The sequence below is a fragment of the Lissotriton helveticus genome, chromosome 5_1, assembly GCF_964261635.1.
Source record: "Lissotriton helveticus chromosome 5_1, aLisHel1.1, whole genome shotgun sequence".
Classification (NCBI taxonomy): Eukaryota; Metazoa; Chordata; class Amphibia; order Caudata; family Salamandridae; genus Lissotriton; species Lissotriton helveticus.
Window position 1 is genome coordinate 1580183781 of NC_136065.1, and position 25833 is coordinate 1580209613.

The window sequence follows — 25833 nt, forward strand, 5'->3', positions numbered from 1 at the left end:
ATTTCCATGCAACCTTTTATTGTAAACCCACTGTAAATGTAGGCAGACAGTATCTCCTAACAGAAAGCTAATGCAGGCCTCGGAATAATTTTTTGTCACACAGTGCATGTTCATGGCTTCCTTCTGCGAGGTACGTCAACACCAGAAGGGTGCCATGGATAATCCGTCTTAGACTGCAAGTGTTCATGAAATATTTCAATGAGGTAGGCAACGTCAGACAGATACTCATGAACATTAGTGTTGCAGTGCCGGTGTTCAGGAAGTCCCCCAGTGGGGTACGTTGGTGCCAGACAAAGGCTTGTGCTCTTTATTGTTAGACTGTAACTAGTCTAACTAGTGAGGGATTCCTATACCTGATGGAAGCCCATGATAACAAGGTTTAGGCCGCAGTACTTCAGAACATTGTCCAGTGAAGTACGTGAAGGCCAGGCAGAAGCCCATGGCCATCAGTGTTAGGTGGAATTTGACAAGTACATCTCCTACATCTGTGTATGTAGAATGCTCTGTGAGTGCTGAGGCTACGCTTAAGGCAGCTCAGATCAGTCTAGGTCAACGCTGGCTCAGAGGAGGAGACAATAGGGGGGAGTTACAGTTTTTGATCATGAGATGGGTCACATAGGATCAAGTGTGTTCCGTCCATACACATTGCCACCATCTCTGTAAACCATGGTAGTTGGAGTGTGGAATTTCCACAGCCCACTTATACCTTTGCGACAAAATACCTGAATATACATCAGCAGTGTCACATGTTGAAATGTGCAGCGGCTTCAGGTTTCGAACATTTTACAAAGAACAAAAAACATAAATCCATTTTACATTGTGCCTGTACGATCTCTTCCCATCTGCAGCCTTTTCCTGCGCCCACATCTGCTCCCTCCCTAGCCCCCCCCATGCCCTGCCCCTCCGCCTCCCGTGTGTCTCACATGGTCATAGTTTGCGGTGGCCGCTGGCTAATCACATGCTGCTGGCTGCTCGTATTTATATCTCGGCGCTGGGCACAGGCTCACCAAGGGGAAGTTATTGTTTCTTCACTGACGGTAAAAGCTCTGCGTAAAGTTGCTCAATATGGAAGGACCACCCCTTCCCCCCAGGAGCCTCTAACCACCATCACCGCACAGACAGACAGATGTTAGAGCAAGCCATGGCACAGAACAGCAAAAACAACGTTAAGTAACATTGACGAGGCCAGGAGATCTGTCTCCTGAAGGAAAAAGGTGAAAAGTGGAAGTGTCTAAGGAGTGACAATTAAGGCTTTTTAAAATACTTTTTTACTTTATCAAGATGTATAAAGGAACAAATGTCAAATGTCAGCTTTCGGGTTGCCTTACATTTGTCATTGCTAAAGTGCAGTGGGTAGTTCTAGAGATAATATGCCCACGTTATGTTATGCTACAGAGATGTATAGCCCTTAGCATTGAGAGCAACGTGAGGCCACTGTAAACTTGACTGGAATGACAGTGCTGACTACTTTTAGAGGTATATCAAGGTAGGGTGTAGCTTTGAGGCACCGCTACGCTGTGTGTGGGAGTTTTATATTTTAAAATTATTCCTGTGTATGTGTACTTTTATGCTTAAGTTGGGGAACCTAGGGCCTTTTGATTTTTAGGAAAACCCATTCTCGAAGCGTAGAGCATGGTTTTAAGTGTCCGCTACGTTACACAGTTGCGGCCATCTTTGATATGCTGCGCGTCTGCTCAAGTTGGCGGTTCAGTTTTAACACGCATGTCCCTACATAGAGCAGCCATGGCATGGATAGCTTAGATCCATGTAGGGTCTCACCCCGAGGCACTGCTGAGCTGTGTGTGGGAATGTTATATTTTAACATTTGTCCTGTGTTTGTACACTTTTATGCTTTAGTTCGGGGACCTATGGTCTTTTGATTTTTAAGAAAACTCATTTTCAAAGCATAGAGCACGTGTATAGGTGTCCGCTTCGTTACTTACTTGTGGCCATCTTTGATGTGCGCTCTTCCGCTCAAATTAGCGGTTCAGTTTTACGCACTTGGGGGTATATGTACAAGAACTGCCTCTAACTAGCATTAGCGTTAGTTATCTGCAGTTTTCTTAACGCAGCCAGCACTAAAAATCTCCTGTTAGCGATGTATTTACAGTACATCTCTACAAGACGATAGTTCCAGGTAGCCTCAGTGAAAGGTGCCGCTAACACTAGTGTGAAGGCAATACAAATTCTGACGTTAGCAGCCGAAAACTGACGAAAGGCCCATTTGCGGGCAAAAAACTCACGTAAGTCAGCAGAACATGACCTTTTTTGCCTCTAGAGGCAAAAATAGCCTATAAGTCCACCTCCAATGAAAAACATTAAATAAAAACAATGGAATGCATATATGAAAAGAGGCGTATCGCTGGGGAAAACCTGTGATGCATCACTTTTCATAGTGCCCTCCTTGCAATACCATGGCAGCTAAAACCTTGAAAGCGCCGACAGTCCCCGGGACCCGGAGGCCTCACTGTGCCTGCGTCTGGGACCCGGAATGGGATGCGGAGGTGCTGGGACATGGCTGTAGACATTAAGGCATCGGCGATCACACTTACCAGGTGGCAAAGTCAGACAGGTCACATGGAGACACGTTGCTGACCTGTGTGTGAAGACCGCCTGGTGCCTCTTAGTGTTGTGAATGGTAGAGGCACTCCTGAGCACCAACATAGGGAGGTCTGCATCGCATACCACACACCACCACCACACCAGGGTGCAATGGTGGGCCACGCCTCTCTCAATCACAAACCAGAGGATGTTGCGCTGGCTGGATGCTGTGGAGCGTGAGGCCCCTGAGCTGCGCCGAACCTGTGTGGCTGGACTGCTGCAACTTCACGTCTAAAGGGGCTCTGTTGCATCACCTGCATCAGGAGGTTCCCCAACGGACTTGGCGGCGACTGCTGTAACCAGGCTTGTGAAATCCCACCTGGCTGAGGCTCCTGCTGGCTGAGCCACAGATTTGGAGAGAGTGAAGTGGATTGTACCACATGTCAATGTCCAGGTGAGGAGAATCTGGGACGTGTAGATGGGGCCCAGGCCAAGTGCCGGTGGGTGATGCATCCCCAGTGGCAGCTCCTCCACTATCGCGGTAGAGCGTCGCCCCACTGCTTTCAAGCAGTGCAAGAAGAGGGAAACATAACATGATGATAACTTTCTGATATTCTCATGCTATGCTGGTTGTTCGAGCAGTAGCAGCATCCCTCCCCCCCCCCTCCACCAGCGCCTTGAGACCCTCACGGGGGAGTAGCACGCTTTACAAATGTCCTGATTGATTGATGTTTCTATGCTGGGGAGGGTGGGTGGGGCTGCTCTACTCACAGAGCAGGGCAGGGGCGGAGTGGTATGCCCACTCAAGTGCGCATGACTGTTTCGTCAGCCCTCTCAGGCCACCCAAAGCAGTCATGCGCACTTCACTGTTCGCAATGCAGGTTGCATTACAGCCTGCATGGTGAACATGCCCACCCCTCCAGCCCCTGGCTGAATGCATTATCATGGCGCTGAAGAACAATCACAATGCCACATTGCAGTGTTGTGATTGGCCTAGAGGAGGGAGCCTGGCTGCCTACTTCCTGTTCCTGGAAGCAGACTCAGGAGAGCAGGAGCACAGAAGACACGGGACCCGGCCTCTAGGGAAGATTAAATATGTTTACAACTCCCACTGTCCCACCGTGTCTTTGCCCCCTCCAGTGTCCATTCCCGTGTTTCCTGCCTTGCAGCTGCACTACTTAATGGCAGCCGCTGTGCGGCCATGCGCAGAAGGTGTACCACTGGTGTGCCAAAGGCAAGCCTGTCTGTGTCGGTCAGCCCCTGAACCGTGCCCAGCACCAAGGACCCTTCCTCTCAGACACTCCACTGCCACGACGCCAGCACCCTCCTCGTCATCAGCCCTGGACGCCACACTGCCTGCCCTCTAGCATCACTGTAGCCTGCGCCTGCCGAAACTGCAAATTCCCCTTCTGCCACATCAGCACACCAGCGCCTCCTGCCTCCCAGCCAAACAACAGCACAGCAGACCAGCCCAACTGCATCCTCCTCATTGTGCGGTCCCGCCAGAAAGACGCAACAAAAATCTGGGACCTCCTCGACACCACCTCTTCAGACTTCGCCTTGTTCATGGAAACCTGGGCCAACCTCTGATCCGGACCGGGCATCACCATCACCATCCACAATGGCTAGAAAATTCACCTGCACGGACCACCCCAATCGCCCAGGAGTAGGCATTGCCATTGTCTAAAAAAAGACACTCCGACAGACCACGCACTCTAATGACCCGAAGGCTACCATGGAATAACTCCACTTCCGTACCAGGACCAACATCAACCCCACCCTCCGCGACACCCTCATCTACAGGCCCCCCGGCCCATGAACACCCATTCACCGATGCCATTGTAAACCTCATCGCACCACAGGCTCTCCCATCCACTGACTACATCCTACTCGGACACCTCAAGTTCCACCTGGACAACCCCAGTGACCAGAACCCCACCACCTTCCTGGCGAACCTCGCCAACATCGGACTCAAGCAGCTAGTCACTGCACCAACCCACATAGCTGGACACATGCTCGACCCTGTCTTCTCCGCCAGAGGGAACTTCAACTACAGCCACACCCCAAACTCTCCTGAACTGACCATCATAGTATACATCACGCCTTCACCACGCCCACCGTACACCACTGCCATCATCGCCCCCTTGGCTGCAGCTGGATGAAGGCCATCACATAACTTTTTGGCAACTCCCTCAGCACTACCACTCTGCCCACACTTACAGATGCGGCCAAACTCCACCGATGGAGCTCCAAGTGCGCCGACACCTATGCAGGTCCTCCATGTCAGTGGTTCGAGCATCTGGGGGTGGCTAGCTGCCGGGGAAGTTGACAGCAGACACCCTGGATGACAAAACTAGACTTTGTACAAAGGGATGCATCTATGCATGACCTTGTGAACCCCTATTCCACATTATACCTGCGTCAGGTAGGATGTATGCAGGGTGGGCGTTCCTATGCAACAAAGCCTCGTAGGAGTGGCGCAGTGAAATCTATGAGGTTTCATAGCTACAATTCTAGGACGCCTCTGCATCAAAACATTACGCCTGCCTCATGGCGGGCATTAGGTTGACGCAGTGCCATAGGGATAGTCCTGCCCCATGCATTGCTGAAGTTGTGTCATGCTTGCGACACAATTGCAGCAATGCATGACTTTAGCGCCAACAGATATGTCAGGAATACTGAGATATCTGTAAATCCTTGCGACATGGCACGCCGTACAGTAAATACGGCGCAACCATGGTGTCGCAAGGAGGGTACAGTGAAAAGTCTTGCAGCGCTGTTTTATCACAGCGATGCAACACTTTTCATGAATGAGGCCCAGGACTGTGCCCTATCTTATTGTGGGCCACATTCCTGAGCTTTTGCTTTGCACAGGGCAGCGCAGCTATATTCTTTGCTGCGCTGTCCAGCACCAAAACCTCTGAAATGAGGCCCCACGTGTTGCACCAATTTTAAGACCAGCTATTTTCTGGTCTAAAAACACTGCCTCTAACTGAACTTAGAGGCAGTTTTTTGGGTGTTGCACCATACAAGGAATCCTTGTAAATATTGCAAAGTGGGGTTAGCAGCAGTTTTTGCACGGGAACACCCACCTTGCATCTCATTTTCCTTAAATCTCGCTAACAGCAGAGGTGATCTGTAAAATTCACGTTGTTGTCGGAAAAGTGCCGCTAACTCCAGTTTGCGGCAACTTGTAAAGAAAGCAATAAAAAATAGCCGCTGTAACCTAAAAAAAATTATGCTACGGCAGCGTTAAGTCCTTGTACATATGCCCCTTGGACTTACATACGGGGGGCGTTGCGTGGATGTGCACTGGATGCGCGCAGCAGGAGCACCGCTACCCAGTGGCGGCTAGTATTTAACAGAGGTAAAGGGGGGTCATGGAGCCGGAAGGACGGGAGGGAATGACAACAAAAAAAAACACATATCTGTCTGCCGCCGCCACCTCCTCTCCATCTTTGCTAGCATTCAGGGCAGGAAGCAGGAAGCACCCAGCTCCCAGCCTCCCAATGGTCAAACACAATGCTGCAATGCAGCATTGTGATTTGTCTGAGCGCCATGGATTGGCGCTCAGCCAGAGAATCGGAGACTGGGCATGTTCTCTATGCAGGCAATAATGCAGCCTGCATGGAGAACATGCAAAGTGCGAATAACAGTTTCACCGGCCCGAGACGGCCGGCCAAAGCGGCCTGCGCACTTGAAGTGGGCAAACCACTCCTTCCCTGCCCTGCTCTGTGAGCAGCCCCGCCCCTAGCCAGCTGAGCAAGGTGAAAAATAAAATTATAATAACAGTGAGTTCTTACAATTAAATTTTTTCTTCTTTGCCCTGCTCAGTGAGGCGACGCTCCTCCGCCTTGGTGGAGGAGCCACCCCTGTCTCTACCAGACGTTATCGCGGCACTCCCATTCAATTATACCATCATTAGAAGGGATCAGCAGGGTTAGGCAGGAGGTGGGATCACCATTACTTTTAAGAACATATACCAATGCAGGTACAGGAGCTACCCATCCTCCACAGAGAAACTTTGTTTTTTTCATTATGTTTCACCCATAAATTCACAGTATCTGGGTCTCTGGTTTACCGGCCTCTGGCATATGCGGGGATCTAGGCCTCGGTGGTTCCTGACCTACTTGCCCCCTACATTCTGAAATGTGCCAATTTCACCCTCTTAGGTGATCTTAACATCCACCTTGAGGCTTCCAAATGTAATCTGGCTATGACACTTATAGAGGATCTGAGTGTGCTGAATTTAGGTCTTATCAACTCAGCACCTACACATGAAGCAGACTACCTCCATGACCCCATCGGCTCATATATCATGGGGAAGAAAATTCATCGTACACACCTTTTTCTGCTCCAAAAATAACCTTTCTATAAATAAACAGTTTCTGACCTTACTTTGGTCAATTAAATCGGGTTCACTGCTCGATCCACTCCCTCAGTCTAAACTCAGTCTCCTGGGGAACTTCTGGTGTTTCCTAGGTCTCGGGCCTAAGCCAGATGCTTTTCAGCATATACATACGCTCCCTCGCGGATGTGGTGTAAACCTGCAGACTAACCCTGTTCTTGTATGCAGAAGACACACAAATTATCTTCTCCTTGTCATCTGCTAGGGGTACAACACCAGAGCCTTGAACCTGTGCTTGAGCAGGATCTCTACCTTGATGGGTAAATACGCACTCAAGCTTAACGGCAACAAAACCGAGGTTATGGGAAAAAATCACAGGTTATGGGGCCCTTGCATTGGCCATAGGCTACCAAGGTAAAGAACCTTGGTTTCTGGCTGGACGAGAGGCTATCAATGAAGCCGCCCGTAGCCAATGTGGCCTCCACGTGATTCGCAGTGCTGAGGCAGGTAAAAAATATCATAGGCGTGATTACACTGTCAGCCCAAAAAATACTAATCCAAGCCTTGATTCTTTCAAGAATTGACTGCAGAAACTTCTTATAGCTGGGATCAGATAAGGCAGCCATCCGGCGCCTACAAGTTGTCCAGAAAGCTGCGGCCAGGCTACTCTATCACCTTCCGAATTGTGCTTCTGATTCAAATCTCCTCTGCAAGCTTCACAGGCCGACCGAGGATACATGAATACAGTTTATGGTATTTTGCTACATGGACAGGGCTAGATCTGGCACAGGCCCATGATACATTCAAGATCTGGTGTGTCCTACCAGCCCACGTGCATGCTTCGATCACTCAACCAGTCTCTCTGAAAAGTGCCCAGAATCTGCCTGGTGCACATGGGAGGCTGGTCCTTCACGTACGTAGGCCCAAAGCTATGGAATGACCTCCCTGAATATTTTGCGATGTTGTACCTCCCTCACCATATTCCTCAAGAACTTGAAGACCTGGTTGTTCTAACATGTGGTATTGATACATCCTACCTTGGTTCAGTGCCAGGAAACCCCTCGGGGTAGTCGAGCACTCTACATGATGCAATAATAATAAATATTAGTATGCAAGCCAGCAAATTCATAAGGAAAGAGAAGCCCATGGTGGCAATTGGTTCTGAGAGCCAAAGCATGAGCCCTGCCTTTCAAATATTGGTATGTAAATTACTCAACAACTGTATAAAAATATGAAAAAGACTTTAACATTGAAAAAAAGAAACTTTTAAAAAACATTTTTTTAAGTTTGTTTAAACACGTTTAATAAATGTTACTTAGCGACATTTACTAAAAGTGAAGATTTCAAAACTCGATCTTTTAAACATTAACCGATGCCACAAGTGAATCAAGAGTCAAGTCAGTGGTCATTTATCCCTTTCATATCTGGGCGCTACAACAGCATTGCCAAAAGTGCTTCTGGTGGTTTGTGTATGAATCCTGCATTATTTCTTAAAACGTAATCTGTATAAAGCGGAGATAATGCTGGCCAGACATGTCACTATGTGGGTCATAACCCTTTGGCCCCATTTCAAAGGTTTGAGTCCTCAACCCTTACCGCCAGGCAGGGATTTGCCCATTTATATTGACACAACTTTACTCTGTTTAATCAAATGGACCATCATATTTTTTCCAATGAGAGTTTTTTTGGCAGAGTTTTGAAATATCTTTGCGTCAGCCGGAAGATGATCACTTACAATTCCTTTATTCATTCAAGTCTTGATTTTGCTCACCATCTTGGTTTGCTTAAAAAGCACATTTTGCTAAGTTCTAGCCGCTGCTACAACTTTGCTGCATTTAGAAATGCCAACATGTTTCTGGATCTTTGAAACATCTAAACTGGCTACCTGTCAATAAGCAAATCACATTTCAGATTACAGATTCTCCGTAGGTTACATTGTATTTTTTATGGGAAGAAATCTGTTTTACTCGATAAAAGATCCATGATATATGTTCCTTATAGAAACTGGATTTTAAAATAACTGTTGAAAATAGTGGCTAAATTATTTTTCTAGCTGATCCCATTACCGAGATACAGTATTAGCATTTTAATTTGTACTCTGGTTTTCTTCATAGGACAGCTAGGCCTGCCACAGTGGAATAGCTTTTAGAGAGTTATCACTAACTTTCTACATGTCCCTCTTTTAAATACAATCAACTCTACCTTATGGGTGACAAGGGTTGTATAGTGGTGACTTACTAATATTTAAAAAGAGAATTTTACCCGCCAAAATGATTATTTTTAAAGGTAAGTCAGCAGATTTTAACTACAACAGCCAGACTACAATGGTAGGCCTGAAGCCACTTTTTCGTTGTCAATAGTGAGTGACACAATAAGTGCTAGAGTCCACAGGTGACATTTAACTTTCAGGACCTGGGTGCACTCACTACACCATGTACTAGGGACACACAGGCAAGCTAAATATACCAATTATGAGTAGGCCAATTCAACAGTGTGTAAAGGGAGAGCACAATTACTTTACTACTGGTTAGCAAGGGTAAAGTGCATAGAGTTCTAAAGACAGCAAACAAAAATAAGGTCCAGCAAAGGGAATTTACAAATTGTTAAGTCTATCTGGTCTGCGGCATTGTGGCCAGGGGAATTATCATAGATTAATTTAGTGCATTTGACGGTTCGCCCTGACAATGATTGTGATTATTCCTTGAGATTGGTTGTCACCTACCCCAAGGAAAGTCTGTTAAAGAACAATACCCACACAGGACACCGCCCAGTAACCTTTGACTGTTACAGGACCCAAAAGAAAATACCTCACAGAATGGCATAAAGCACACCAAGGCTATCAATGTGGTGAGCCTTCTGCCTCGGACAGTGACTATCACATCTCTGGCAGCCCCGTTAGCTATACTCCACGACTTTGATGGTCTCAAAATATCGTATTTTATTTGTGTAAGAACTACTGTTCATTAAGGGTGGTTATTTTTTGGATAACGTTTCGGCTATGAGTATATTATTATTATTATTATTATTAAACCATTTTATAGCGCGCTCTGCTACTGAGGAGTATCCTGGCGCGGGGTATATGCAAATGTTTCTCTCTCCTTGCACTCTGAGCCACTCAGAAGCTAGAGTAAAAGACAGCAAACTCATAGCCCGAACATCGCCAGGGGCCAGGGACTCTGCTGCTGTAACTAGAGAAGCTGATTCCTTAACAGACCTACACTACTCCGCGGCAGAACTTCTACTCTGGCTCACTCTCATTGTGCTGCCCTGGCAACTTCCCTTCTAACTTAGAAGGGCCTGTTTCTTGTTTAACATGCAGGTTCTCCTGTTCCTTTATTTCCTCTCCAACTAGTGCTGTTCTAGCGGCTAGTTCCACTCCAGTTGAATCCAAGAGCCCAATCCCTGTAAAGAGTCAGAAGCCCGAACGACATTTCCCCCCTTCCATTCCTATGTCTCCCTCCACCACCCATGCTTAAACAGCTCATATTGTAATATTAGATCAATGTCTAAGCATGCAACACAGTTCTTTGGGACTTGTTAACTACCCTATCATGTGACGTGTGTTTTCTAACTGAAACTTGGCTGAATTCAGCTGCATTACCATGTATTCTGCTAGTTCTCCCAGAGTCGTATCAATTGCTAAATCCAGATAGAGAGGCCCGACCAGGAGGAGGAGTGGGTTATCGCTTTCAGAGATTCTGTTAATATAAGAGTAATCAAGACCCCGTTAGCTAAGTTGGTAGACAATATTGTCTTCAGAATTGAACTCTCAGCTACCAATTTCTGGAAGGGTGCTTTAATTTAAAGGCCACCTGGAGCAAAGAGAGACTTCAGTCACCTTCTAGCAGTACGCCTCTCTATTCACATTTTGGTTTCCAAGCACTTTGTATTCTTAAAGGATTTTAATTTTCATGGTGAAAACACTCAAGATGTTGAGGTAGCACAGCTTCTTGGTAATATGGAGATGTTAGGCTTAATCATGGTGGGCCCACCCACTCGTCTAAGAGAGATTAACTGGTGGAAGGGTTCTTCTCCCCCTGGTAGGATCCATCCTCTCCTTCAACATTTGTTAACCAAAATCAAATGTTGTTCTCCTGTCTCAGCGAGTGTTTGGGTTGTTCCCATTGAGGTGGTGTCTCTTGTTTTGTGATCTGTGAAATCATTAAGTTGCATATTAATTCTTGCCTCGATGCCGAAGTCAAGAAAGACCTGTGCTTCTAGGGTAGGAAGCCTCACACACGCGACTTACACAGGCGCAAGTGACACTCCCCAGAACAGGCAAAGGCTTGAGATCAATGATTTCACTCAGAGCTTCAAGTGAGACCACATTATGCTTAATGGCATTACATACTTAATATACACGGTATATCCACTTCAGTTTGTAGAGGAAGCTTATGGAAACACAGGCTAGTCCAAAACAGAGGTCACTAACATTTTACCCTTCCATCAATATCTCTCTGAAGAAGTGTTTTGTAGGGAGATATTTATGTAAAGTTGAGTTTTTGACCGGTCGTATTTTGCAGTCTATGTTTTTGCAATATTTATTTTTAGGCAGCTAATCCAATCCACAAATGCAGGCCAAAATCAATTGGTGCCTGTGCAACACTTATGAAGAAGCTTCGGCTATCAGAACCATGTCTGTGACATATACAGGGTTAGTAATAATGGAGGGGCTCCACAGGTGAGAGTCAAGGATGGATACTGACCTGCATCGGGTGTGATGATGGGGGGTAGCTCCACCTGGGGGTCCACATGGAGAGAGTCGGGCAGAAAGGGATTGTCACAGCTCACCCGGGACATCGGACAAGAACCTGAGAGAAAGAAAGACAAAAAAGGAGAAAGTGAGAGATCGATACATTATCCAGAGCCTGAAACTGTTTTCTCTATTGTATTTCTGTAAATTGCCCACACCTCATCTGAAAGACCAAACCCTTTCCATCTTTTAAAGTCATACCCTGGAACCCAGCAACACCTAATCTTCTCTTGCTCATCTACTAATCCCACTACCCCGCTCTATGAGAACACATATGCCCCCCATCCCTCACCAACTATGGATCACATCTCACTCCTGCTAATTGTATCACCTCAAGGACACTGGAGTAAATGCAAATAATGGTCTCCTTGAGAGCACACGACTGATGCCAATAACCACTGGATTAACCACTAACCCTGGGTTCCGGAGCAATGTACTGCCCGGCATAAAGCAATTAAATGCCTGGTCAGGGAAAGTAAGCACTATATAAATGCAAATACATAACAGAAAGAAGAACGCAGAGGTGGGGAAACACAGAGAAGATGAGCACAAGCAGTAGTAAAAAAAGTTTACTTCTTAATTTGTGCAGTTTCAAATAAAGCAAACAAGATACAAAATAGGCAGGCTATCCAGCTGTCCAATGATAAACAAGCCACATACGTCTTCCCCCCTTCAGCCAAATACAGTACCTTGGTATGTACAAGAAGCACCATCCAAGTATAGGGATACACACAGCAAGAGTGATTGTGATCTGGCAACATATCTTAAATGCATACATTTTGCCATTGTACGGTCATATGTCCAGGGCAGTTCCTGAGGAGCTGCTTGCACATCATTGTCTATAACTCAGCATTTTTCTGCATAATAGCCCCCCAAATAGCCAGATATTCCACTTCTTCATTGTCCCTCCTGGGTAGTTTCCATCTACTTCCAGTTACCTTCTGTCGTTCTTTGTCTTACTTCACTGCTTGCTGTATGCCTGGACAGCACCGATAAGACCAGACTGTGACTCCCTGCACAGGTATACTGTGCATGGAGGCCAGGGTGCATCATAACATGCTATCAAAATAAAGAGGAGTAAAATTGTGCTGGTGAGTAGAATGTGACACATCTCCTTTTCTAGTAAAGAAGATTTTAAATTCTTGCATAGCCTTCTGGTAGTGCTGGGAATGGTTTTCACCCATTGAGCCACAGTACCAAATTCCCTTTGTGAATCTTCTGCTCCACCCGAAATGAGGGATTTAGAAGTTGGAACAAAGGAGGTCTGAGCTGGGGACTGTGATGAAGTGTCCTATAAAACAGTTTGATCAAATCCATCAAAAGGAGGAAGAAACTCATCATCAATGTAAGCCGACACATTTGGACAGGCAGATACAAGCTCTTTAATACATTGTGATACTCTTCAAACTCCAACATTTCCAACTGGAAGGATAACACTCCCCTTTTTGAGATTAATCACTTTCATGGGCATTAAAATTTACTTTTTAGGTTTTGCCTAGCAATGCGTACGAAGTACGCATGCGCTAGCAAAACCTCTTGAGTTCTATGTCGGGTGATGACCCGCCTCTGTCTATCATTGGCTAGCTCCATAAATGGAGGCTAGCCATTGGGAGACAGAGGCTGTCAATCGCGCTTTCTCTTGAAAACGCGATTCGGGGGCGTTTCTGGTGCTTTTTTTAAGCCCCGCCCCTTTGTCCCGGGCCGCGCTGCGATTGGCTGCCGGCCCGGGACACCCCCGTGACGTCATTCCCGGGCCGCGCTGTGATTGGCTGCCGGCCCGGGACACCCCCGTGACGTCAGCCAATCACAGCGCGGCCCGGGACCTGACTTGTTGTTTATTCTATTCCTGCAACGGTTCTCTCAGCACTTCTGTGCTGATGGTAATCTTTGTAACCAACCCTGAAACTTGATCAACACACACTATTGTGATCTGTACTCTCTTCCTGCATTGTTCCCCTTCCCTCTCGGCCTATGCTCTGTACTCTCCCTGCAGTGTCCCATTCATCTCGGTCTATGCTCCGTACTATAAACCGGCTTTGCTCCGTTCCAGTCGGTCCTATCTGTTCTCTTCCCCCTGCAGTTTCTGGCTGTGCCTGCTCGCCCTCGGCCCCCCCCCATCCCTCTAATCCTCACGCCGTGGCTGGCGGGAGCTCATTGACTCTCGCCCCATCGGGATGCGCCTCACGTCCGGCCCATTCCCACGGTCGCCGCGGAGAGGAGAGCGGAACCATCCTCTATGAAGGGCGGACTCGGATCCGGGAAGACACCGCTCGCGGTTGCTCGAGCAGCAGCAGCAGCCCTGCCGCCGCGAGGCGGTGTTTGTGTGCGGGATGGGTGGGGGTGGGAGCTCACAGACAGCACGTCAAGGTGGCAGCGAGTGGACACGAGTTCAGACAGTGACAGGACGGGGACTTCGGCTCCTCGAGGGGAATCCGAGTTGTCAACGGGTGGGGGCATCAACGTTGTACAGGGCTGGAGGCTGAATCAGCGCTGTACAGGGGTGGGGGCTGAATCAGCGCTGTTGATGGGTCGGGAAATGAGCCTTGTAAAGGGATGGAGATTGAAACTGCGATGCAGATGGATGGGGAATCGGCGTTTAAATGCACCGAGGCTGAATCAGCGCAGTGTGAGAGCGGGGAATCAGCGTTGTAAATGGATGGAGGTTGGGAACTGATGAGAAGAGAGACGAGGGTCTCGCCCGTTGCATCCATCCGTCTTGGAATGTGTTACTGTAATCAATGTTTGGTGCATAGGAGTGCTGCACTCGCGACGGTCCCCTCCGTTCTTTGCAGCAGGCTGCATCCAGTGGTGCAGGTCTGCTGCCCTCGTGCAGGGGCTGCATTTCGTAAGCTCTGATTATTGCAGTGCCCTGCAGGCAGCTTCACCTCATGGGGGAATGTGGCAGAATTCTAAGCAATTGGCGTTGTTTAGAAAAAAAATATATAATGAGGATTTTCTATTAATTCCGTTTAACCCTCTGCCACCGGTGAGTGCACGAGCCCCGCCTCCACCCGCGTCCTGTACTGCCCCCTCCCTGGTGCAGGAGACATGGGAGTCCCCAAGATCCCCAGCTTTCTGCTGCCCAAGAAGATCAGCCCCGAGGAGATTGAAGCTCTTCAGACACAGGTAAAAGGGAGGGGTGAGGGGGGCACGGAGGGTGGTGGGGGCCCCAAGCCCTGCAGCGGCCAGTCTGCGTGTCCGGGAAGGTGCAGGGCCCACGCTTGCTATCCATTGGACTCATTGATACAAATGCACCATTTGACCATCCTAGGGGCCAGGGTTTACAAATGGGGACTGCAAATCCCTGAATGCCCTTTTTCATTTTTAAATCAAAGACTTGTTAGGAATGTGCTGTGCCAGTTACATGGAGCCTTTTGACAACCTAAGGCGCACCACAAAATGCACCCTCATGCCTTAAAATGGCATTTTAATCACAGCAGGCTTGGGGGGGCACTGCTGGAGATGGGCACTAGATCCATTTGAGCTGGCATCCTAAGGGATCCTTTCTATACTCTGCTATCATCACTGTTCAATGGGGAGCGAGCAGAGTTAGCCCAAACTTATCGGTATGTGTGCATGGGGATGATGGATGCACAGGTAATTCTAGCAAGATTTCTGGAAAAAAGGCAGCAAGCAAGCCTCTATTGGTGCACAGTTTATACATACATATTAACTAACAAGACACAGGTTTCACAGACAGTTCTGAAGATAAACTCGTTAAATATTTCACAATTTAGTGTGCGCACAGTACATGGGAGCATACATTTAATGCTACAACATATTATGCATGCAACTGCAGGAAATGTATAGGTGCTCAGCTGTCCTTAGGGCTGAATAGGGTGAGCGGCCTGCAACCGTCTGTGACCTCCAGCAGGGTCGGACTGGGACAGAAAATAGACACGGGCTCCAAAATAGTGAAATAGCTTAAAAAGTGGCCCGTGTTTGCAAATTGTGGCAGTTGTTATCTGTAAAGGCGCGCTGTACAAGTATTTAGCACGGTATGGTAGACTGCATGGATTGGAGCATGTTGCAGTCAATGTTTGTTTTTCATCAGGGAAATCGGCAGTATAAACTGCCCCAGCAGTCTATAAACCAGGGCCACAAACTGCCAAAAAAAGCGACCCTCACGCTGACCTTTCAGCCACCTTGTTGGTCACTGGCCCAGCCCGACTCTGTCCCCAGCATGCTGAATTGTTTCCCCTATCTCGTATAGCAGCTCATTCCTGCACTGGGTGCATTCCCTGGATCTCCAGAAACCAGTAGAGTCAAGTGGTGTAAATCGTGAAGGTGTGAGGGGTGCTTGCTCAACCCATCCCTGGATCCTGGAAGCAGGGCATGTTTTCCCTCAGATGCTGGCCCTGGATATAGGCGGGCTCTCAATGCACTCCAGTGCTTGAGGGTAGGCATGAGTTCAGTATAGAGTCTAGTAGGGGTCATTTGTTATACAGCCAGGAGTTTGTCAGTGTACTTCATTGAGCTAGAAGGAGCAGTGAGCGCACCCCACCGATTAGTCTGAGGCTACAGTTCAGTAAGGTGGGCATTGACTGCACTCCTGATGCCTGCTTGTTCCCACGTTGCACCCACTTGCATGTGTTGGACATGCCCAATGCACCCATTTGAGTGCTGTGGGGATCCCATTTTGGTCTCAGAGGTCTGAATTTCACTAATGGCACTTATTTCGGTCACCTATTGCAGTCATGTACGCGCAACTTGTTACCTCATTTCACCCAGTAGGGTGGTGGGGGAATCTGTGGTTAATAATTGGACATGTTTAGTTGCTGTGCGTTATTGCACCCGTCTAGGTCAGGTGAGTTGAATTGTTAGATGCAAGGTCGCCTTAGTGCACCATTACTGATTGCTCACTCCTTGTGTGGTTCTGTCTGTGTGTGTGTGGTTCTGTCTGTGTGTGTGTGTGTGTGTTCTGTGTGTGTGTGTGTGGTTCTGTCTGTGTATGTGTGGTTCTGTGTGTGGTTCTGTCTGTGTGTGTGGTTCTGTCTGTGTGTGTGGTTCTGTCTGTGTGTGTGTGGTTCTGTCTGTGTGTGGTTCTGTCTGTGTGTGTGTGTGGTTCTGTCTGTGTGTGTGTGTGTGTGTGTGGTTCTGTCTGTGTGGGTGCATGTGGCTCTGTGTGTTGCTCTGTGTGGGTGCAAATGCAATACGTCTCGCATTTGCAAGAGATTAAGCTATTGGCATTGTAAATGACAATGCCATTTATTTATCTATTTTCAAAACCAACACATAAATAAAAATGTTGTCATTTACAATGCCAATAGCTCAAACTTTTCCAAAGGCGAAACCATTGCATTGTAAATGCTTGTTTCTTTTTCCACGAGTCTAGGGATGTGAACATTAACAAACTCACCAACTTTAATATCTAACACAACAGAGTTATGCGGTTCGTCATAGTATGCTTTGGACTTAATTTGGTGTTGAAGAACCATATTGTGTGCCTTGTCTGAAGGGGTTGATGTATGGTGTTTTTTGGAATCCACAACTCTGGATTTGAGCCACCAAGGTAGGTTCCTTGCCCTTCAATAAGAGGAAAGGTGACTCTCCATTGACATATTGGATGTGATTCTCTATGCCCAAAGCCTCTTCCTGATTGACAGGACAAAGGGAAACTTTTCAACCAATGCTAGATGGATGCTTTCCTTGAGGTACTTATTGAAACATTCCACCAGTCCATTTCACTTGGGGTTTCAGGAATTCAGGATAACTTTCACAACTGAGAACATTCAGGAGAAACTCTACCACAGTAGTGGAGACCCGTTCCGTCAACATACCTTCAGGCCACTTTGAATGGTAATCTATGAGAATCACATTGCATGTTTGTAGGTAAACATTTGAATGGTCCTGAGGTATCCTGACCTATTTGCTGCCAAGTGAAAGTTGGCTGAGGGACACTTTTCATTGGAGTGTATGTGGCAATACAATTCTTATCTGTGGCAGGACAGATACCACGCTGCCTCGCCCAATGGTCGGCTTCTGCATCCATGCCCGGCCACCAAACTGAGTGTCTAAGCAGGTTTCTTAAAGAGAGAATGTCCATGTGCACTTGGTGACAATAGTCTATTAGGATCACACACAGGCTTTGTGGGTAGCACATTTGTCGTGCAAAACTAGAATGCCTAACACACTTAACCCAGATGAAACGGGAAAAAGAACGGAGGGAACCTTTTACATTTTTAGACAAGGGTCAACCATTGCCAAAATACTCCTTCACAAAATTAAATTCTTCATCTTTGAAACTTTTTGAAAAACATTTGTCTTCACCGACTTCCACAATTTGAATAGCAGACACATCACTGACATCTGCAACCATATCTATTTCATCATCCACATATGTGTGCACTAGGTGGTCCACGTACAGTAACCTCTATGAACAGTCAACTGGTTGACTAGTATGACCGGGAACATGTACTATGTCAAAATTATATTCTTGGAGCTCAGAGCAAAGTCTTGCTTTGAGTGCTGTAGGGGTAGCCTTCCTCCATTCAAAAGTACCTCCAGTTTTGGCTTGTAGTCAGTGTGCAGAGTGAACCTACTGCCCCAAATAAAATGTCTGAAATGATACAGAGCTCACGCGCATGCCAGTAACTCTCATACTGAATACCATCTGTCACATTCAGGGTTTTTGACGCTTAGGAATTTACTGACTATTTCCTGACCTTTGAGAGAGAACTGCTCCAATCCATGTGCACAAGAAACAGCAGTGACAGTACAATGTTTGCCTCATGTGACCGGTTGAAGTGTGGGTGCACTACTTATCTGCCTCTGTCTTGATAGACTCAAACGCATCTTGCATCTCACCCGTTCACACACTCAGTAACCATTGCATTACATGGGAGAAAATAATCACCATGCATTTACACAGTCATGAGTATATATTCCACAATACAATATCAGTCATAGTAAATAGAATTGTGTAGGCTTGTAGATGTCAGACAGTCAGTGGTATGTGGGTGTGCTCACACTTGTGGGTGTCATAGCTATGGATGCAGGAAATCTAATCCACTTCCTCAATCTGAGTGTGTTCGCATATCTGAAAATACAACATCATTAACTCCACCCTCTGCAATTACAGCAGCCTGTCAATCCAGAATAACCTGGTCTGAGTGTGCAAGATATTCCCTAAAGGGGCCCCAAATATCCTTGTGCCTAGAGTTGACAAGGTGGAGGAAGGTATAAATTTCAGATTGATCATTCCAGGTGACTAAATCTCTAATCCAATCGTCTTTACTCGGGCTGCTGTATTTCACCAATACATTGCCACTCGCCTTTTAGCCAGCAAGAGTGATTATTGCTATGTATCCGCGGATTTCATCTGTCAGTTGTTTAATATAAACCATTAGAGCCATTTCTAAGTTTGGTGTCAGTCTCTTCCCTAGCATGTCTGATAATGCGAGAAATATTACCTACCAGTACTGGAGAATGTGAGGACAAGTCCTGGACAAATGGAAAACATCTGCCCATTCTGCTCCGCAGCACGAGCAAAGGTGGAGTCTGGGACGGGCAATCCTATGTTACCTATCAGGCGTATAGTAAACTTGGTGTAGGAACTTAAATTTGATAAGCTTGTGCCTGCAATTAGTCGATACTAATTTGGTTTCCAAGCAACAGTACTTTCATTTGGCAAGGCTAAACTCAATTCAATCTCTTTCCCATACTCATTAGGTGGCAATTCATGCATCTTCAGAATCTCCAAAACCATTGCATAGAGCATCAAGACCTACCTTGTGGGTCTGGCGGTTTGATTAGCTGTGTAACATGTGGCACCTCCAGTGGCTCCACCGGGATCCCCGGTAGGTTCTCCTGCCTGTATGGCATTGCTTTGTGTACGTATAAGTAGAGAGTGGTGTCCAGTCACTGCGCTGCTCAGACTTCTCAAGAGACATACAATTCCCATCACTACAGGTGGCTCATTTCTGTCGGTCCCACAGCCGCCAGACTGTGTATTGCCTTGATGTCTTTCATCAGGGGGAGAAAGGGATTCTTGGACAGTTTTATTGCAGGTGAGTAAAGACATGGAAGCCATGCCTTTTTTCGTAGCATCTGCCAGGCCCAGCAAGAGGCAGCAGTAGTAAGAATCTTGGTTCTAGGGAGAAGGAGGCCCACTGGCAGAAGAGACTGCAAGGGTGTACCTTTGGTTTGTTCCTTCTCCAGAATAAAATGAGGGCAGTCTCCTGTCGAGCTATACCACCAGCTAATGAAGTGTACCTGCGCTGCCATATAGTATGTCTCTCAATCAGGAACCTCAAATCTGCCTTTCTCCATTGTGACGGAGTAACTCATCATCTAAGATCTAAATCAGGCGCTTAGTTCTAAGAGCGGATGCTCTTCCTTCGCTCAACACGCATTTTATCAGCATCAACAGCTGTTAAGTAAGTGACAAATTATTCATTCAATGTTTTCATTGTATTGGTGGTTCCCCTTTATTTTGTTAAAGTTCCTGAAGAAGGTCAAGTTGCTGAGGAGTGGAAACATTTGAAGGATGGGTAGAAACACTTAAAGAAAGGGCAAGATAAACGTATTTGAATATTGAAGAGTGAATCAGATGAATTAAGGTAATGATTTGGCCACAGCGTGGTGGCAGAGATGAATCTACTTGGAAACTGAGTTGTAAGCCTAACAGAGAATGAAACACATTGATGCAAAATAGGGCAAAATGAGTCAAATGAACAGCTATAAAATAGCCGCTTAAAGGCTGGAACGCAAGGTTCAAATCTTCTCAATAGGAAAACAAAATGGCCCCAGATTCAAAGAGAGGCTTTGCCACCGTGTATAAGGCTAGGTTGAATACAGTCACAAAGGCAGGTTTAATAGATTAGGAATGGCAAAAGGTCGGTACAGACTCTTACACAACCAGTAAGCTCTCCTTAGTAAGGAAACTTTAGATAAAGGTGTGGTCTTCAGAGGGAGGCTCAGTGAGAGAAAAACAATGGTGAAAAACCTGACACGTGAAAGGCGCCACACCGCTCTCCCATCACCTGCAAGAATGCTGCTCTGGCTATCATGGCCTGACCTCAGCCGCAAAGTGAGACAGCCATATACAGACCTTGTTGCCAAATATCAAAATAAAGATGGGAAAACCTCGGGCTGGTGAGTAAACAAGCAGAGCTTTATTACAGCGCTCACATCTCTGGAGGTCGCATCCAGAACACCATTCAACCATCATCTCGGATTGTTCGATAAAACCAAAGTTAAATAACAAAAGGTTGGATGGGGACAAGGCAACAAAAGGAACAGTGAAAAAAACGAGCATAAACAAAATGTGACCCACGCAGTGCATGTGATGTCAGCGTGCCATAGGCAGGAACACGTCATATGTGAATAATAGGATATTTAGAGACAACCCCATATTGATGTTGCTCACAAAACTGTGTTTTTCCTCAACTAAATACATAAGAAAAATTCATGGAATAACTATTTTGGTATTTTGAATAAAGTATGGGACTAAAACATGCCCTAAACAAATGGGGAGGTAATTGTGTAAAATGGTTTACACCCATAAAGCAAATAATGAAAATGAGTAGATATCTTCATATTAATAATAGTATCTAATTATGTAATTCCTTGATTTGTATTTTGCTCAGGAGTATCATAATATGAAATGAAAGGAAATAAAATGAAAACAAATGTATAAAGCTTACAAAAACCTAAAGGTGTCAAAGCGCTGAGCCAAAAAGGTAACAATCCCAACAGAAACCAGAGAAGCACTAAAAGCGAAGTCCACAGAGAGGATAGCCACGTTTTATGATGTTTTCTAAACAGAGAAAAATAATCTGCTTCCAGAATATAAGCAGTTAGGGAGTATTCCAAAGTTTAGCTGCAACAGCTGAGACAGAGCGTCCCCCCCCCTGCTGGCTTTGTGTTTCCTCGGAATAGACACTTTTGTGCAGAGGGATGATCTAAGAGCTTTATGGGTCAATTGGAAAAGAGTTAAGATACCTGGATCCTTTATGGTACAGTGCAAGGAAGAGCAGGCAAAGTGCTTTGAAGATTATCCACTTTTTAGCCGTGAGCCAGTGGAGAGCACGAATCCCAACTCTGACAGAGAAACCCTTCAGAGCATTCAGAATGAGGCGAGCAGCCGCATTCTGAACCACTTCAAGTTTGATAAGTGAGGAACAATTGATGCTCAGATCCAGTGCATTGCAATAGTCTAATCATGATGTAATTAGAACGATAACTACTGATTGGTACATATCAGGAGGAAGAAAAGGAAAAAAAAATCTTAGAACCCTAATATATAAACAAGTACTGGTAGTACATTGAGTCTTTCCCCATTTTGTCCATCCACCCAGCCATATTCAAACCTATGCATGCATGCATTTCACCCTCCCTTTCACTCATCCATCCATTCTTTCACTCCTCCACCCATCCACTCTTTCACTTATCTATCCATTCTTTCACTCGTCCATCCTTTAAGTCATTTGTCCATCCATCTACCCATCCATTTTTTCACTCACCCGTTCATCTACTCTTTACCTCACACATCCATCCATCTATTCTTTCACTCACTTACTCCCCTTTGTCTGCCAAGTTGTAGACAGAAGAGGCCCATCAGGAACTTCACCCAACTGTAGCTTCTAAAGTTTGGAGATCGGGGTGTCTCAGCATCCATCCTTTTTCTCATCCATCCTTTTTTTGTTCATCCATTTATCCACCCTTTCATTTCATCCATCTCTCAACCCTTTCACTCTACTCACCCACCACCCTCTCACTAATCCATCCATCCTTTCTCATCATTCATCCACCCTTTCACTCATCCATCCATTCACTCTTTCATTCATCCACCCCCTCTTTCATTCATCCATCCATTCTTTCACTTATCCATCTATCCACACAAGTGTCCATTCATTCACCCTCCCTTCACCTATCCATTCATTATTGCAGTCATCCATCCTTACATCCATCTCTTCACTCATTCTACCACCCACCGATCCACTCATATACCGATCCATCAGTCCTTTCTCTCACTCAACCAACCTCCCTCCTTTCACGTAATTTAAGAGCCTTTGTCTGCCAATCTTCAGACAGAAAAGGACCATCAAGAACACCATCCCCACTTAAGTTTCTAAAGCAGCAGGTTTACAACGCCCTGAGTTCTTTTGAGTACCAAGGCGCCTTGAGCTTGCTTCTAGTAAAAATTTTAACTTTCAATGATGCCACAATATCTAAAGCTGCCTTAATACACCCTTGAAAGCCATCTGCTGTCTAGCCATTGTGAGAAGTTGGCCTGATATGTGATGTCCACTATTCTAGTGGGCACCTTGTATCAGTCCAAACAACCCTTATGGTGATGGTTGTAAAGTCAACCTTATAGACCAGCTATCCTAGTGATAGCATGGACAAAGCAGTCTTAGGCTAAACTCAAGAGGGCACGTGAAGCCAGCTGTTTTACCATATGTAACCCCTTTAATACCAAGTGAAAGGACACCACACAGGTTGTATATCAAAATATATATGTATTTATTTCTAACACAATCCTCCGAACTCTTTATGAGGTCAGAGGCACCAGCACAATACAAGATACTTAACTAAAATACAATAAGGCGCACAAAATACAGTAATGCCCTAGGGGCACTTGGAACCATATACTAAAATAGTGGTATAAGAACCACGTCACAAACAAAGGAAAGGCCTAGGGCCTGGAGAATCGCTGGGGCTACACTGTACTACCAATGGATATAAGCAGGAGGCCCACGGGATGCGTGTGCAGTGTCTTTACACGCACGCAAGTTACCATAGAATTAGAATGGGAACGAAAGAAATGGAAACTAGTTCTTTTAGGACACTTCTGGATGGACTAGGGAAAAGCTACTTGAAACTAGGACACTAGGATAGTCAATACCCACAGGAGTACCGAAATACTTGCGTTACCTCACCCCCAGGAAGCGCGTGCATAGGTGTCAAAGTGTGTTGGGTTTCGTCGCTGATTCCTATGGAGCCTTGGAGAAAGATGCTGCAGGTGACCAGGAGAGAAGTGTCCGGGTGGATCCAAGGGCGGATCTAGGATGAAGAGTACCTGAAAGGAGAGGGGACAGAGTCTGGGTCACTAGCCAGTGACCAGGATGGAACCAGGAAGGAACCAGGCGATGTCGCGAAGCAATCAGGTGATGTCGTGAAGCTTGTCTTTGCAGCCACGTGGACCAGGAGGTGTCGACGACAACCAGGCGCTGGATACGGACTGTCCCACAAAGGCTCTGGCTGTCGGCGTTGTCGGCTTCCGGATTGGAGTCAACAAGCCTTGGCAAAGGCAACACACGCAGAAAAGGAATATGGCTTCTTAATCAGGCCAGCAAAGTCTGATGGGCTGATCCTTTTCAGGGGAGCAGGGGCCAGTCTAGAGCAACCAGACCAGCATGGTAAATCAAAGGTTTCGTCGTCACAGAGGCCACAAGCCAATGGGCAAGTGACCGGACAGACACGTCGAGCAGGAAAATGCAGAAGGGCCCCACGCAGAACTCGTGGAGTGTGAAGGGCTGATCTTTGGTGCAGTTGGTAGTCGGGGATGGGGCTTCTCAATCCCCAATGCACAACTTCGAGGGTGCCTCAGAAGTTGTACGGAAAGCAATTCGCTGGCTTTCCAAGATGGCCGGTCCCACTTCTCTCGTCACCTCTACGGGTCTCAGCTCTGCTGTGACTGTGGATCAGGCTGTTGGAAGTTGGGAAGTCTGTGTCTTGTCAGGCTCTGTGCTCGGGCTCCGGCGGGAGCGTCGACAAAGCAAACCGTTGATCGCTTGATGATGCCTGCTTGTGCAGGGTGGTCACTCCTTGACCACAAGGGAGATTCTTCAGTCATCTGCGTCGAGTAGGATGTCGAAGGTCCAGAGTTTCGTATCAGAGTTTCAGTCAGGATAAATCTAAAGTCTTGGGACTCAGCTCCTACCTATATACCAAATTTAGGGGCTGGATTACCTGCTAGGTCCCTCCTACGGGTGGGACCCAGGAAGGGGGTGGTTACACCCCTTTCCCTTTGTCCAGTTTCGTGCCAGAGCTAGGGCGGGAGTGCCCCAGCACCGGTTTGAACTGGACTATGCATGGGACACCTTGTGTGCCCCAGGCAGTGTCTCATTTCATTCAGCCCTCCCTGCCCCAATACACTATAGCCTGTCTGGGGTGGTGCTAGCACCTCCCAAGACAGGAAACCTATTGTCCAAGCCTCCCTCACTGGAAGGACTCCCAGCAGCAGGAGGTCAGACTTGTGTCTGTGGCAGCAGCATCCATTTTGTGATGCTGAGGCTCTGGTTAACTTTAACCGGGATTAGTGGAAGTAACATGTCTTCTCCCTCTAGAAGGGTGGAATCCTACCCCCGTCGCCAGAACTGGCGAGGGGTAGTATTCCAAAGCGTATGACACCTTACACGACATGTTTTGATAAAGCCAACCCAAAGTTAGCATTTAACCGCGAGGTTCATAATGCACTTAAGAGTATATGGTATGGCAATATCCTAGAACAGCTATAAGGACATGGTTCCGAAAGCTGCAGACAGGCTCAGCTCATGCTAGAGCACCATCTCGCATAAAACCAAGCACTCTGCCTTCAGGATTGTTAAGGCCTGCCATTGGAGTGACTTATAGATGCATTTGTGTTTAGATAAAAGGTTAGATATAGGTATACTATATCTAAGCAAGGGGTGATTACACAACCTTGCCCCAGCTGAGTGATCAGCCAGTTGTGTCAGTTTGGATGGCCAGCCAGGGGTGGCAAAAGTTATGCTGCAGCCCCTGGTAGGCCTTGGGTGCACCTATGCCCTGGGTACCTATAGTACACTGTACAGGGGCTCACAAGAGTGACCCAAATCCCAATTGGTGATGTACCTCAAGTACATGGTGTGAATTTAGAGAGAGAACAGCAGGGCTGTGGGTCTGATTAGCAGGCCCACAGCCACATCTAAGTCGAAAACCAGTGAAGCAAAAAGCAAAAAATTGGGGTGACCATAGGAAAGCAGACCCTACTCTCCTACAGCCATTACGGCAGTCATTACTGGACGTCGAGGTATTGAGTGCCTCCCTCAGACCTGCTGGAGTAATCATGTTCAAATTTCTGCAGAATACGGATTTAGGTGAGGCAGATCCCACGCTTAGCGATGGTGGCGGGGAATAGACATTAAAAATAAACACCTGATGATCTAACCATCTAAGGGGGAGTACATTCTCATTAACAAGGCCATTATAATTAGTAAAAATA

The 25833-nt window shown here is 46.6% G+C and overlaps 1 protein-coding gene across 1 annotated transcript in view; it reads right to left on the bottom strand.

Annotated features, from left to right (window-relative positions):
- The window catches only part of MDFI (MyoD family inhibitor), a 90405-nt gene that overhangs the window by 42461 nt on the left and 22111 nt on the right, over window positions 1-25833 (bottom strand). Inside the window, exon 2 of the mRNA XM_078644734.1 lies at window positions 11596-11700. Coding sequence (XP_078500860.1) covers window positions 11596-11689 — 94 coding nt within the window. The 5' untranslated portion in view covers window positions 11690-11700. The remainder of the gene's footprint in view (window positions 1-11595; window positions 11701-25833) is intronic.